We start from the raw sequence: 16,180 nt of genomic DNA, 5'->3' as shown, positions 1-16,180 counted from the left end.
ACAATTGAGTACAATAAAACTGAAGTAAAACTGAAGGAGGAATCATTCGATGGAAGAAAATCAAGCAAAAACATGCTCTTTTACAATGCAAACCGGTTGCATGTTGTTTTGTGTGTAAGTATGTATGCGTGTTTGTGTGTGAGTGAGTGTGTAATGTAATAAAGTAAATGAAAGTGCGTTATATTACTAAAGTGTTTCTTTACTTCCATTTGTTGCAGCACCAATACAGATTACTAACACTCCTGCCTACACTGCTCACTACTACTTAGCCCCGGCTTCGTTCAGCTACAAGCTACGTTCTCGCACAGCACAGGAAGCGCTTGAAAATGTAGCTTTACTATTAAAAAATAGTGTAACAATAGAACTGATTTTGTTGAATGTTTAAAACATTACTGCCTAAACTAAGGAAGCACGTGCTGGAAGTTAACATTTGAACGCTTTATTAAGTCACTCATACACTGCCATCTCGTTTCGATAGGAAAGAATCTGCTTTAATTTTATTTCTTTTGAAACCTTTTGGTAAAAGATAGTTTAAACTTTTGCTTATCTTATTTTTCACATCTTTAAAAGGTGCATTTTTATTGTATTTCCTTTATTTCCCCTGTTGCGGTTTTCGCTCTGCTAATTATTCCCCATCCGTTTGGTGTGTTATGTTAGGAAGAAATTGCGTTCGTTCGCTTAACAAACCCATCCTGCATTATGCGTATGCGTATGTGTGTGTGTATCGGGCACATGTGTTTGTGTGTAATCATCCACTATCAGCTCACGCGAATGATCGGGAATCCTTTTTTGTTTACTACGCCAGCTCTTCATAGCGTTCATTTCCGCGGGATCTGCGCGACACCATATGGTAGGCTTCGGTCTCACTAAAGGGAAGGAACGATGCACAACACGAGTGTTGGTGGATTATGACACGTGAGGAAAAAGGGGGGCGGGGAGAGGGTGAAAATGATGCCCATTCTATAGGCTGACCTTGCTTTTTTGGTTTTGTTTTGTAGCACACAGTATAGCTCCTAGCCGGCCCCAATAGTGTTTTCGAAGGACAGGACACACGGTGGTGGTATAGCAATGGTAGCTAGCAGGAGTAGCGCCAGCAGCACACAAACATTTAGTGTAGTCAGCGCGTACGGAAAGATTGCAGCACAATATGGCTGAAGAATAGAGGCGCGGGCAAAACACAGAGTGAGCGGCGATCAGTAAAGCCCGAGACTGACAATTAAGGATGATAAAAACGCACCCGGTTTTTAATCGATTATCCACAACAGTTTCCTAAGAGGACAGACAGTGAAGGGAAATGAACCGGTCCATCACCACCTGCCATAGACAGACACAAACAGCCAACATTAACGCGTGTCCCCCAAAATAGCGCAACACATGTACAGCAGACGCGCGATATTACGGGAAGGCTTTATTTGTGCTTTGTTGACTATGAAAGCGATAAATACATATTATCCATTTATTTTTTGACTCAACGAAACCTAGCGCGTTAATAACCGTCGGCCACACGTGACACGGGGAAACCTTGCCAGCCACATTAACCGCTCTAAGGATTAGAAACGTTCAAGGAGACGATACATATTGTATGAAGTATTGGTTTTTTGTTTTATGAGCACCAGCGAGCGACCGCACACACGAATCCGTTTCCGCTTCCATTAGATAACACACACACACATACAGATACACATATACATAACATAGCAGGATAGTACAATGAAAGCGCGGGAGGTAGGCTGCTTACTGTAGTAATGCGGAATGCCGCCTTGCAGGGGCTATTTTAGTTATTCACTGCATTTTGAAGGAGCTTTAGTGCTCCGTTCGGTACCTAGTTACTAGCCCTGTTCTACTAAAACAAAAACCTGTTACCCAATAGATAGAAATAATTATCTATTAATATTGCACTCGTTGCCCTTTTTTGTCGTGTTACATTTTTTCTCCTATCCGGCCCTACCTATTGCACCCTTATTGCTGTCCCCAGCCCCTAGTACGGATTATTCGGAATGTTACGCTCACACTAACGCTTACATTACTGGATCGGGTACCCGAGCACCCGAAAACGGAAATGCGTTAAAACGTAGGCTTCAACAAACACATTACACTACTAGCAGAGCACGGAGGGCGCTCTAAAACGTGCGCAGTTATTGCGATTGAGGAAGAAGAATGCCATTCGGGACACGTACGTGTCGGAGGTGATTTTTTTTATGAGATCGCGTAGCTAAGTAAAACGATAAACGAAAAAGAAGGACAATAGAAACCAATCACGTATCGCACAAAGGTCTCAGGTTAATACTGGTTGCAATAATATAAGGCTCTTTTAATAAGTTGGAATGCACGTTTAGCAGAAATGAGATACAGAGTGTGGGAGATAGGTAGTTTTACTGTCAACGGACGGATTGCATCGTAATATTACTTAAACATTTCCGAAAATGGGTTACAATTGTTGCAAACATACTGGGCTACTATTATCCTACAAATTAGATTGCTTCGTTGATGCTTCCCTTTACTCACACGACCCGGTTCACATTGATTAGTTTTGTTGGGACCTAAATACTAAATAACGTTTATAAATTAAACAACCACTCCACACCGGGGAGGAGAAAAACAGAACCTTGATAGCATCATCCTTCTTTCATTTGTTTTGCTACTATTATCAAAATATACATTTTGTATCACAAAAAAGGGGGTTCAACCCTTTTTAACCTCTAGCGCTACCCCTTTTGCCACTGGCTACTGGTATAGTGTATAGATATACATATATTTATAAACACCTGTTCGTACAGCATACTTATAGAAGAAAAACAAAAGTTCATTACTTTCTACATGTGCAACTCGGTTATGCTAATACTGTTTTGATGCCAAGCCGCTAGTGGGGCCACGGAGTTGCGCCTACGCCAGGACAGAATCTTCGACAAGCTTCTACACGGGTGAATTGCGGTAGGTAGGTGTGTGAGAGAAAGAGAAAGCGACGCCCCGGGGGAAGGAGGGGATACAAAATATGTGTTAAAAAGATTGTTGTATTTTTTATATTACTGAATTGTTTAAAACAAAAATAGCTTCACTGTACTACCATACACGAAGGATGTAAATTTCGAGCGGTGAAAAAAACTATAAAATTTAAAATAATATCATTTTAGGGGATGTTGGGTACAAGGGGCAAGAACGGGGGTGGGAAAAGTAGAGCCGCATGACGCTAATTATAGAAACAAACAGAACGGTTCACTTTCATACGATAAGCGTTACATAGTCTCTCTATCCTTCTCACTACATTAGTTAGAGACGGCACAACAGTTTACGCTACCGTTTAAACCCATTACTATTGAGCTAAGAAGTGTTTTATCTATAAAAACAAATATCAGTAATCAATATTCCGCCCGTTTTGTTTTCTTCTTCAGCTGATAACTTTGCCCTGTTAGTGACATAAACTTTAGCAGAATAAGGTTTAAGAACAATAGTTTGTTAGTTACTGAATTTATAACTGATTTCACTTACGACACAATTTTCGAGTTAAATACAGTATTAAAATTGTTTCGTTATACAGTTAATTGCTATTTGCTCGTTTTTGTCCGAAAATTCACCAAACATTTGCGATCGAAACACTGAGATGTATCTATTTTTAATACTACTTTTTGCTTCCGAACTCACGTAAGTAGAGCTAATGAAGGCGCACACTATCCTAAATCTAATTCAATCTAAAACGCCTCAATTGAACCCTTTTTTTTGGTTTCAAAACCATTCACAAGCAATTGGTTCGATTGTTTCAATTGGTGCGCTATCAGTGTCAGTTCACCATGTAAACCGGTGTCTGTGTGCGTGCTCCGTACTAATGTGTGATTTTGTGAGGGTTGTGAAATCGATATGTTGAACGATGTTTGTGATACGAACTTAATTTACCCCACCAGAGAATGTGTTTTGCATTGGTTTTGTTCTAACAATACTGATACTGATCGGAATGATTATAGCTAAAAAGCTTTACAAATTACCATGTGTATTGAGCGTGTAAATCGATGCTAAGGAGTAGAATAGGCTCAAAAGTAGTTGTACGGGGGCGCAACTGCATGCAAGATGTGTGAAAGTTCACGGTGAAATGTGTGCATGAGTATTTAGGACATAAAAGTAATTTTTAAATTCACCGTAATGTAAGTAAAAATTATTAAAAGTTGTTATAAGTTGTCATGAAAGATTGTTAAAGTATTGATTAGAAATTTTATCAGTTTTTATTAACTGTTTCTAAGGTTTTAATAAGTTCAATTATAAATTTAATCATTATTAATCCATATTTGTATCGTTTTTGATCGTAAAAAAGTGCACTTCCGCGAAAGCTTGCGTGTAGGTGTGTTCCACGCAACTAGTGGGCCGGTAAAAGACTCCAGAAGGCCCCCCCCCTCTGACAAAATTTGTTATGCACTGTAGGATTTACGCTTGAATGTATGCAATCCGCAGTACACGTTACTATTGCTTCACAGTGTGCTTTCTGTGTGGTCAAAAATGGTTGAATAAAGTCGAATGAAATATTGCTTATTATTCGATTAAATCCCCCTCCCTCTATCCTGACCATTTATATCGGCTTGCAGGAGCTACGTAATAATTTTTGGTCACGCTAGGAGGGACCAATCAAGGCTTACAACATACACGGTGTTCCCGGACTGTAACGGAACATTGGTTCGATCGATACTTGTTAACGGACATAGATAAACAGAAAAGGAGGGAAAATAAGAATAATAACATTTCAAATCACGTCTTACAATGTCATTCTCTACTCGCTGTTCAGTAACAGTATTAGGGAACAATGCACAATATTTATATGAAACGAGTTATGACCATACAAAAATCCCACTGTGCAATCAAAATGACAGGTCACAGTGCTGCACACAAAAGATTCTAGGGCGGGTCTTCTCGAGTCTTTTATCAGTGGGCCTATTCTATTCCTTAGCCGTAAATTGTTATCGATAACAAAAGAAAAACAATTGTATAAATAAACCATCGTTGTGTATGTTTCGAGTGAGTGAATGTGTTTGTTTGATTGTTTTTTCTACGAAATTATTATTATTCAGGCAACGTCATGAACGATCATAAAATCCGAAATAAAATTGATTTCAAAACTCTTAATGCTTCATACAATAGCACACACACTCACACACATCGCACACAGTTAACGTTTACATATTACTAGTCTAATAATGCGCTTCTATTAATGACAAAACAAGCAACGTAAAGCAAACAATACTTATGACGTCGAAAACATGCATTACCAACAAAATGGATGGGCCATACAGAAAAGCGTGATTAAGCATCAAAGGCTATATTATTGACACAATGTAAAAAAAGGGGATGGAAAGGATGAAGAGTGGTTGGATCAGGAATGTTACAAAATCTTTTATGCAAAAATAAATTCAACGTTTTCTAACTTGAGCATTCTACACGGCTACTTCCAACTAAACTTCATCAACTTCAACTAAATGAATAAGACATTACGTGAAATAGAAAACGAACATTGCTAATAGTAACTACAGTAATCAATATACAAACATCTAATCGAAGAAGAATTGAAATAAAATTATTGAGAAGCTAAAAAAAATAAATTATTATATCATTAGCAAATCATACAAACATTCTATATGACACAAAAACACTATCAGTGGTATATTTGAAATCTTTTAAACTAATCATTCTTTACCGGTTTAGTAGTACAAATTAATAAAAACGTCACGAAAATACTCTCTCGAACCAATAACATCCAATGCAGGGGAAAACGGGGTTTCAAAAAAAGGAGGGGGGGGGGATCGGGACACTGGTAGGACAACGGGATGAAACGTTCGTTAACTGGACACATAGCTTGATGAGTTGGTCGAATCAGGTTGAAAAAAAAGTGAAACTCGTTAAAGCATAACATTAAGAGATGGTGAACAAAAATACAGACAGAGAAAACACGTGGAATGGTGGAAAAAGATTGTGTGAGAGAGAGAGAGACAGAGAGAGAGAGGCAGATACACGACAGCAAATAGGGGTCGGGGTGGGTAGGGCGGGAAAAATCGGGGAGGAATGATTTTTCTTGTTGGTATGGTATTTTATGTTTGATTTTTTTGTTTTGTTTTCGTGAACGGGTTTCATAGTCTGGCTCGTAAGGATACTTACGAAGATCTGGATTCCTTCATTGGTGGTGTTAGCATGTTATCCTTGCGCGAATTACTGTACCTGGTTTTGGGTAGAGAGAGTCAGAAAAGCTTGTTAAGTGTTGATTTTTTGTTGTTGAGTGTTTTATAGAATTTAAGATAAATATCATCGTGACAATAGATAGGCAAAGTCGCACAAGCACGCGCAGCGATGGAAACTTACGCTTTCCAGGAAATGTCTAACAGAAGTGCGGATAAGGGAATAAGCAACAGGCCGGCCCAAAACACTGGCGTCGTGAAGACCATATTATCCATGCCCGTGAACACTGCGCCTACCGGTAACGCTGGCCAAATGTTGCTGTGAAGTGGGACGGAGTTAGCATTTGAATTAGAGCGATCAGATTAACGCATCGTTTCGCGATCGTAAAATACCTGTAAATGAAGATAAATATGAACCAAAGCAGTATCGAACCCCAGATGGAACAGTGCGTCAGCCAGGTCCAGGAGTTGGTAAGAAGACCCGCCTTCAAACACACCGTCACGACCACGTACTGCGGGAAGGAAAACGGAAAACAAACGCTTTAGCATACATCCTGTCGTTTGTGGGACTCGCAAAACACGCACCGTGTACACTATGTTGCCTAACACTAAGTATCCACCGTCCCGACCATTCTTCCAGATGACATCCTTCTCGTAGATCTTGTACGACAGCCAAAACAGTATCATCGAATGAAACAGAGCATTGACGATGAAGCGCCAGAACACTTTCCCATTAAATTGTTTGGCATTTTGCGACGGTGCATAAAGTCTTGGTTCTCTGTTTAATGTGTCGAGAAAAAAAAGAGAAGGTTAGTGATGAAGGTTCCTCTCCGTGTCCATCCGTCCGGGCATAGGAAATGGTGGCTTACTTTAACATCTGTTCCGCGGATGTCACTTTATCGAACAGACCCATGGCGAAGGGTGGTAGCGCAGTAAAAAACACGTTGTATAAACCGATTGTCCACCGTTCAAACAATATTTGACCGGACCTGGAAGAGTGGTCCAACTAAAGTTTTAAGTTCCGCGCATAGCCGGTCAGTCACGTGTGCTTACCATCCAGAATATATTGCAAACCACAGCTCTATCACGTACAGGCAGATGTTTTTGTAGAAGCTGTACAGTATAAGCTTGCACATCCGGCTATAATTCCATGCTCCGTGCACCAGCAGTAACTTTCGAAGGTAGCTGAACTGTATGAGACCATGGAGAATAGTATTGTAAGTATAACTTCACTTAAGCCGCGAAAATAACGCCCATCCGTACCTGCGCAATCGAATAGTCTGACGCACAGGCCGCTTGCAAACCTTCCACACCCGATATACCGACACCGACGTTCGCCTTCTGTATCATCGCCACATCGTTCGCACCGTCCCCGATAGCTAGGGTGACCGCTTTCGTGCTGGTCGTCACCAGTTCCACCATTTCCGCTTTCTGGATCGGGGACACGCGACAACAAATCACCACCTTGCTTGCGAGGCACAGGTCCAAGAAATCGCTTCGCAAATCACAGCTGAGCGCGTACTTAAGCGTTTTGCCATCCACGATCAGTGCCGCATCCTTCCGGCCCATATTATCGATCCGCCCGGTACCGGTGTGCTCCTGGATGCAGTTTCGTGTGTTCTGTTGTGATGAAAGGATAAAAAAAAATATCTCCATAAATTTGCTCTGCCAAAAATGTCCACACACACACACACACACGTACATCCAAACAATCCTGGTTCAACAAAATCAAATCCATCGAATGAGTCAACAGCTGGCAGGAGTAGCCGATGTTGATGGCCGTCTCCTGCTTATCGCCCGTCAGCACCCACACATTGATTTTCGCCTCCAGCAACGACGCGATCGTTTCGGGCACACCGTCCTGCAGCTTATCCTCGATCGCCGTCGCACCCAGCAGCCGCAGATTCGTTTCAATCAGATTGGCCGCATCCTCCACCTTCTGCTCGCGGTACTGTAGCGATGTGGACGCCTTGTGATACGTGTGCTTCCAGTCCTCGTACACATCGTCCGGGATGTCCGATACGGCACAGCACAACGTACGCAGACCCTCGGTAGCGAACTCTTCCAGGTGGCTGAGCGTTGACTCACGGTACGCAACGCCGTCCGGTGCTAGCCGTTCGTAAATCACAGTGTCCGCTCCCTTGCAGTAGAGTTTGATTTCGCTTCTGGAGTTGCGTGCGATTACCGACATCCGTTTGCGGGTGGATGTGAACTCGAGCACGTTCAGTATCTCGAACCGTTCCTGCACGCCGAGCGCTTCGATCTCGACGTACGCTGGTGTGCGGGTGTGGAACACGTACCCGAACTTTGCTGCCCCATAAACGAGGGCCCGTTCGTCCGGACTGGCAGCGTGATAGTGGATGTCGTTCAAACTATCGCCAGGCTGCTTCTCCGGGATGACTGTGTGACAGATTGCCATGAGGGTGAGAAATTCGCGTATTGTCGGGGCCGTACGATGGTTTTTCAGGATGTTCTAAAATAGATAAAATTATATAAAATATATTATTATATATTTTAAATCAAACTCTTAAGAAAAGGAAATGTAAATTTTCTACAAAACCCAAAAATTCAATTTTACAGGGTTTACCAGTTCGGTAAAAGCTTGTTGAATCAGGAATGCATAAATTGTGAAAATAAAATGGACAGTGTTGATAGGATAGTGAGTTTTAATTTTAAATTATAGACATGAAATTTAATTAGATTTCACCGTATAGGAGCGGGCCACAATACTTAATTCTAATTCCATAAAGGATCCACATTCAGAATCTTGTACCAAACCTATACTTTCAATGGTACACCTTGTTTGCAGTGCTTAGAATACCTTGTTTATAATAAATCAAACCATTGTTTATACTAGACTGGTCCGTATTACGGCAAGAAAAAACAAAATATTGACAAGAATATAATAACACTCTCAGGAGACCATTAGCATCGATCTGCGCGTGTTGGTTCTAAACCATGCGATGCGGGTAAATGAAAATGCCATTCTGCTATCGTACACACATGCCAGCCAGCAACGCTACTACTGCTGGTGCATGTGATATTTACGAGTGCGCTGCTCGATATTAAACAGGTCAAAACCGCGTAAATAGAAATGAAATTTATAATCACTTCCTGACGCGCAGGGAAAGCAGCGTTAGCAGCACATATCGGCTTCGGCGCACATACGGCCGGATATATCTGTCAGCGGCCGGTTACGTACATGCGAGAGATGCCGGTACACGAACAGGCGAGTAGCGCTTTCCGCACAATACCCATTACTAATGAAACATTGACCCGTTTTTTTGCTGTCGTTTTGTTTGTTAAGCCACACACCGGAAGAGTGATGACGCTGTTCCGGCCCATCATCCCGGCTAGGGATATTATTACCGGGAATTGATGCGTTAGGGTGGCGCGGTGTACGAGAAGGACAGCTGGAGGGGCCAACAAAAAAACACTACAGCACAAGCAATAGGGCACCCCTGCAAAAATCGTTCAACAAGCTAGATTGGCAATGGTATTCGAATTACCTCGGCACAATAAAAAAATATCGATTTCATACGTGGATGGAACCTATGGCGGGAAGTATTTTTTTTTTTTTTTGTTGACGACGTGCTATTCGTCGATACTGAAGATAATTGATTCTATAGTTGGATTTGAAATGCATAGCAATGAATACGCAAATGCGTATTCCTTTAAAGACCTGCTGTATGGTGCTGGATATTTAATGTTGAATTATTCTACTCAATTCTTTATGCAACACATGAATATTATATTGCAAGAGTCGCATCAGAAGTTGATGCTTCCATTTTATGGAAAATAGTTTTTAACTTTTCTGCAATGAAAAGCCCTCATCGATTATTATGCACATGACCGACCAGTCTGCAGAATGCTCTCGAAATGTTTAGCTATATTTTACTTTTTCTAATAGTGCAAAACCTCCCTGGCTGCACAGAAGAAAAAAGGCCAGTGCTGTACACTCCTCACTTTCGTAATACCAATTGGTTTGGGAAAACGATTCCCCACTTGAAATGGTAGCACTACCTGAGCGAGAGTGCTAGGCGTTGTGGCGGTGTGGAGTTATATGGCCATCAAATATTCATTACGATTCTCCACCGTATCCACAGTTCAGCACCAACACAACCCTTACCTGTACCAAACGGGACTGGGCCGGCGTTTCCTCGACCGTGTAGATCAAACCAGCCACACTGCACTTCTTGAACTCCATCACGTTCCGCGTCAGCGTGCCGGTTTTGTCGGAGAACACGTACTTCACCATACCGAGCTCCTCGTTAAGGTTGGAAGTGCGCGCCATTGCCGGCGTATCCGACTCCTCGTGGTACATATCGATGTCCATGTTGATGAAGATCGCCTGGGCAGATAGGATATGGTCGAACCGAAAGCGGCGGGGGGGGGGGGGGGGGGGAACAATATTGAAGAAATCAGTTGGCTGTCAGTTAGTGCGACCAGTATCGATAGGTCAGTAATCGCGTCACGTTTCCCCGGGCGCTGACGCTGCACGCGCCGTTGTTGTGCGGGAGGGTTTTAAGCGCGCTTACCTGTAGAAACCGGACCAGCTCCAACGTAACTTGTAGCGATATTGGAATCAAATTGTTGTACAGAATAATAAACGTAAGCAGATTGTAGGCGAAGTTTTTGCTCAAAAGATCTGAAATGAGGTGAACCGGAGACATCGAGTTAATGGGAGGACATAAACATAACGGATTACCGTTTGGTGTTGGGAGGCTTAATTGTCATCCTCAATTTCGCCGGAATCAGCATAAACGCAAACATGGGCCATGGGTTTAGACACGATCCCTAATACATAGGCAATTTCTTGTGCCGCTACATTGTGACATTGACACGAAGGATTGTCTGTGACCCGGAACACACATACTCATATTGTATTCCTAAGGTAGGTCATCGAGCCACACCACACTGCTCCACTGCTTCAGCAACGTGACCCGACCACCCGGCTGGAAACCTTTTTCCGCTTCCGCACCGCCACCGCCGCCCTAACCCCCCTGTTATGCTAATCTATTTGAAACGACCTGGATAAATAAATCATACTCACTGCCGATGCCTAAGTACCAGTCCTTTTTAAAATGTTCGTTCGTCCAAAATTGGTTGAAAATGCAACTCACGATACACAGAAAGATCAGAATGAAAAATAAGATTAGAATATGCGTGTTTGTCAGTCTGTCAACGGTTGAGCGCTGTAGATATCCGAACAGGGGCAGAAAAATGAGGAGAGAAAAAAGAAAAAAAGTCAGATATCAGAAAGGGGTCAAACGGGGTTGTTTGATTTAAAACTGTGGCACGGGTAGCCTCACCTTCAACGGCGCTGAGGTAGAGTTTCGCATAAGTTTCGTATCGTGACCGGTGTAGATAACGATACCGAATATCCAGGCGGTGTTACGTAGCATCGCACCTCGCAGTAACAGCTGATCCGGGCCGAGTGCTACCGCTCTACAGGGTACAAAGAAAGGACACAGAGCGGTGGGGTTGAAAGTAAACAACTCGTCGAGAAAATAATTTCCGCTGGTAGGCAGCAACTGGTCGTGGTACCAGGTGTCAGCCACTCTAATACTTACTGTTTGTCGTGTTCCTTCAGCACGCCATTGAACTCGTACAGATGCCGATTCGGCGGCTCACTCTCGAGCGTACCGCGAAACTGGTTGAAGTCCTTCGTCTCCAGTATTTTGCTCGTGGTCGGTACGCCCTGCCGAATCTTCAGGTTCGTCTCACCGTCTAGGTTGGACGTCTCGATGAAGGACATGCCCTGGGGCTCACTGGACGACAGGAGCACCAGGTCGGCCGGGAAGAAGGTGTTGTTGAGCACCTTTACGATATCGCCGACCGACAGCTCCTGCCACTTGATCGTGTGCCACTGGCCATTCTGCAGTACCTCGATCAGGCGGTGGTTGATCTCATCGTCCGCCCGGTGCCGCTTGATGTCTTCGACGATTTCCTTGATTGCGCTCACCGCAAGTATGAACATAAGTGGTATGAGCGTCGTGTAGCGACCGGTCGGCGAAACGTCCGGTATCTGTTGCAGCAGTGCTATTAACAGAAAGAAGCAGTTCGAGTATCGCCGGAACTGCTCGAACAGGAACGAAGGTAGAAAACTAAGGGCACTGGAAAGGGTGGAAACATATTGGAGAATGTTAGAGATTTACCTATGCATTAATGAATGTAGAATACATTTCACGAGGGAAGCATTAAAACTCTAGAAGAGAAAAAAAGGACCTTATCCAAGCTAGCACGGTCGATAAAATATGACTCAGTGCAGGTCAGAAATAGCGTGGACAAGGATACAGCGCTCTTCCTAATGCGTTGCGCATATGAAGCAATGGTGGGAACTATTATTAGATCGTTCTGCTTCATTAAATGCTAAACGTGTTGAATGGGTGTAATGGACAGGGAGAACCTTACCTATATTTAGCGGTTGAGATATGATTGTTACAATACTTTTGAACTTGTGGTTCATTCAGCCGTATCACGCGTTTGTCGGAGTCGTCCAGCGTTATGCCCGAGGTGGTAGCATCGTCATCATCTACAGGAGAACCAAAGGAAAGGAAAGGAAGGGAATATGTAATATGCAATTAAAAATGCCTTTGTTTATGATTTACATAATTGGAGCGGTGCGTTAATTAGACGGTAATAAAGTAAATCAAACCGTATGATTAATGGCATATAAAGCGGGACCTTGAGGATCATTCATTATATTGCGTCTTTCAAAAAAAAAAAAAACCCTGATATTTATTACCAAGAAACGGTGTGATAAATGTCATACTTTCATAAAGTTAAAATGTGAAATCTGATCCACATTAGCGTAACGTATGCATGAAGGCATAAGTCATCGACATTGTCTGTTGAATTCTGAATGAGGTTCATCGCCGCCCTAGTCGGACCGGGCGCAGGGTCCGATGTGTGCCGCAGAAAATCGACCCGATGTTTAAGTTTACTGTTGTTGCACTGGTCATCAGATTGCTGCACTCGTTGTTTACAGCAATAAGGTTTCAAGAACTTCAACCCAAGCGGAATGAGTCGTCGATGGCATTACGACATTGAGGGACGAAACCAACTGCTTGTCACATAGCCATTTTTTGCTATCACGCTAAAACAATTGAACTCGATAAATAATGTAAATGATTGGACAATTACGACATAACCAGTCCAAGGTTTCTTGTCGCGACCTGGGTTGATCATGTTATGACTAATGCGAAAGATTGTTTTTATTGAATGCTTTTGCAAATATTATGTCACAATTTTTAAACCGCTTAATGTATCAATTTTATTTCTTTGAATCTACATGGTAAATAGTATTGCCTCTCTCCATTGCAACAGTCTATCTGTAAATGTGCATCTCGCATTCACATCGATCTTTCTACGTCATCCTTCTTGATAATGACTTGTACCGATATGAGAGCCACTTTTAGATAAGGAACAACGTTATGGAAACTTTATCTTTCCAGCAGCAAAATAATATAGTGAAGAGGTTCGAGAGTAGGTTTAAAAACGTAGAACGATTCCCATATTGATCACAGCATTGCATATAATCGTGTTATTAAAAAAAATCCACTTTAAAAGATATGAATCTTCCAACGCAACCAAGGACAGCCTATCGAACAGAAACATAGGATAAAATTATATTTCCCTTGGAGGGGCCTATCCGGGGTTCCATGGCCTATGGCCTATGGCCAGTATGGGAACCGAGGAGGTCGATATGCGAAAAAGTGTCAAAAAATCACTAAAAAGTCGCTATGGCTCATTAATTACAGCGTTCTTAGACCTTTCTAAACCTAACTCATCGAATCTGAGGACTGAGCCAGAGACAGAGACCTAGTAGAGAAATTAGACGTGGTTCTATGTGAAGTTCAGGACTAAATGATCGAGACTACCAGGACCTAATAACCAGCGCTCAAGAGGATACACTTCGCTTCGTATGCTTATACTACGATCCGCCTCTGGTACTGAGCACCATACCAAACGGAGGAAAATATGCAGTTCATCGAGGTCCTCATATAGAACATTAAGGATCACATCATAGCTGGTCCTCCCGGAGTAAAGATTGATGTAAGTCTAATAAGTCAGAACCTTGGGTATCGAACTTCAGTTTAGCTTCTAATACACCAAAGCATATGGTTCGAATTTCACCTAGTCGGATGTTCCTAAGGATCCGATATCCAGGAAAATTAGGTATATAGAATGTGGAATGACCTAACGGGTCATTCTGCGAAATATGAAGACCTGAATAAGATAGCAGTTGACTACAATACTAGTGAAAATCTCCAAACAAGTGTTGTTAGTTCTAGTCTTTTTCCTCCTTAAAAGCTTGTCAGGTTCGGTCTATCTTGCATAATGGATGACTATCGCTGGCTCGAATAATCCATAGCCCAACAATCAGCTCCACGCATACCATATCATATATTTGAAATTATTTTCATAAACTCTCTCTCTTTCTTTCTCTCTCTCTCTCTCTCTTGTTGGCCTAACGACCTCTTAGATCATGCCTGTCATTTCTGCTTTACTAGACTTAATGATAACCACGTAGTTGGACAGTCAGTCGTCACCACGGAGGAACGGTCCGGATGAGATTTGAACTCCGGTCCTACCATGAGAAGACCGGCGCCGTTGTCGCCTCGGACAATGGACCGCTCCTTTTTGATAAACCCATTAGGATAAGATCATCAAACAATCCCTTTAGCTAAATTTTATTTATTTATTAAGTATTACGGTCCGATGCCGTATTGTCTTCCCTGTAGCTTTAGCTTGATAAATTTTATATACTACGCTCCTACAACAGCAGATATTAGACACAGAATTATTATGTCTTTTGCGATAAACTATTCTTCCATAACTCTAAAAGACGCACATGTGACTACATTCTATCATCCTTAGCAAAGCAACTAGCAAGACACCGAAAGCAAATCAAGCACTCGACGATGCCAGAAGGATGCACAGTTTCATCCCACATCCACAGCGTGCCCAAAAGAACGGCACCCGATTGCAGGCAGGCAGCTGCTGTTCCTTTTCAAGCTAGAAAGCATCGATCTAGGACGACGCATACCACTCCAACTGGCGACCGAGAGTCAAGACGCCACGGTGGCCACTTATTGCTGGCGCATACCTGACCCCCTCCTCACCACCCTATGCACAACCCTTTCGGTCTTGAAACCGAAACCCACCCAAGGGGCGCATAAGGAGCAAAACACGATTGCTGGCGATTGTTTGAACAAAAATTTATACGATTGCATCTTATCGCTTGCCCGGACGACCCGACCCCGAGATTGGAACGTTGCCGGCGGTGCACTCGTCGCTCGCGGTGCCAATATTGGTTGGTAAGTGCAGAAGGAAACCGTCCCGACAATGAGGGACGGCACCCACAATCGACTTGGTTAGATCTTCTGACTCTATGCCAAAAACCAGGGCCATCACGGGCTAAAGCGATATCCCGTACCTCTGGCGAAGGTTATTCGCTCGTCGTAATCCCGATGATTGTGTTCACATAACATTGTGCTGCACGGGATTGGGATGTGGATTATGGGGCGTTCGGGTTGAGCAGGTGGTAGTTGCATCCTCCACCGTGAAGGTGAACGAAATAAAACGATAAATCCATCCAGAATTACCGTTTATTATCTGCACCCGGGTGTTACGCGCCACGGACGGGGCTCTGCGTGCCGTGAGCAAGTGGATAAAGGAGAATTAAATGCAGAATTATTAACCGTGGTACACCGATGCGAGCTGGCCGCGCTCCACTCTAGAACCTCATGCCGTTGCTTGTGCTGGTCAGGTTAATGAGATGGGGGTTTTTATTATTGCCCCACTTGCCGCGGTTACTTTAGGTATTAAAGAGCAATAAAAAAGCGTTTCACGATTAAAATCATATCATTTGAAAAGGTTACAGCCAAGTGGATGAAGTTGCTGTGGGAGGTTTTGTTGTTGAATTAAGGAAGAGTATAAAAATGCAATATTTAACAAACAAATACTGTCGGGTCAGTATTCCTAATGATTCGTCCTACACTAATGGAGGTTTTTTTTTGGTACCACAA

At 42.8% G+C, this 16,180-nt stretch overlaps 1 protein-coding gene across 30 annotated transcripts in view; it reads right to left on the bottom strand.

The window, feature by feature from the left end:
* Positions 1–16,180, bottom strand: part of LOC118503523 (probable phospholipid-transporting ATPase IA) — a 62,799-nt gene that overhangs the window by 7,244 nt on the left and 39,375 nt on the right. For 19 of the 30 annotated variants that reach the window (XR_004905189.1, XM_036036904.1, XM_036036892.1 and 16 more), the window contains 14 exons: positions 12,561–12,681; positions 11,720–12,262; positions 11,459–11,594; positions 11,200–11,341; positions 10,685–10,794; positions 10,276–10,497; positions 7,849–8,619; positions 7,410–7,766; positions 7,200–7,336; positions 7,016–7,135; positions 6,732–6,924; positions 6,540–6,658; positions 6,331–6,465; positions 6,130–6,189 (listed from right to left, as the gene is read on the bottom strand). Coding sequence is in view for 25 of the 30 variants with exons in the window: in XM_036036904.1 (XP_035892797.1) it covers positions 6,130–6,189; positions 6,331–6,465; positions 6,540–6,658; positions 6,732–6,924; positions 7,016–7,135; positions 7,200–7,336; positions 7,410–7,766; positions 7,849–8,619; positions 10,276–10,497; positions 10,685–10,794; positions 11,200–11,341; positions 11,459–11,594; positions 11,720–12,262; positions 12,561–12,681 (3,166 nt within the window). In the remaining 5 variants the exon portion in view is untranslated. Of the gene's footprint in view, positions 1–178; positions 2,914–6,129; positions 6,190–6,330; positions 6,466–6,539; positions 6,659–6,731; positions 6,925–7,015; positions 7,136–7,199; positions 7,337–7,409; positions 7,767–7,848; positions 8,620–10,275; positions 10,498–10,684; positions 10,795–11,199; positions 11,342–11,458; positions 11,595–11,719; positions 12,263–12,560; positions 12,682–16,180 lie in introns of those variants that run through there. The other 11 variants (XM_036036907.1, XM_036036888.1, XM_036036909.1 and 8 more) reach the window with 7 other exon arrangements.

The sequence above is a fragment of the Anopheles stephensi genome, chromosome 2 (genome assembly GCF_013141755.1).
Source record: "Anopheles stephensi strain Indian chromosome 2, UCI_ANSTEP_V1.0, whole genome shotgun sequence".
NCBI classification, from domain to species: domain Eukaryota; kingdom Metazoa; phylum Arthropoda; class Insecta; order Diptera; family Culicidae; genus Anopheles; species Anopheles stephensi.
The sequence above is the reverse complement of the archived record's forward strand: the minus strand, read 5'-3'. Positions and strand labels throughout refer to the sequence as shown.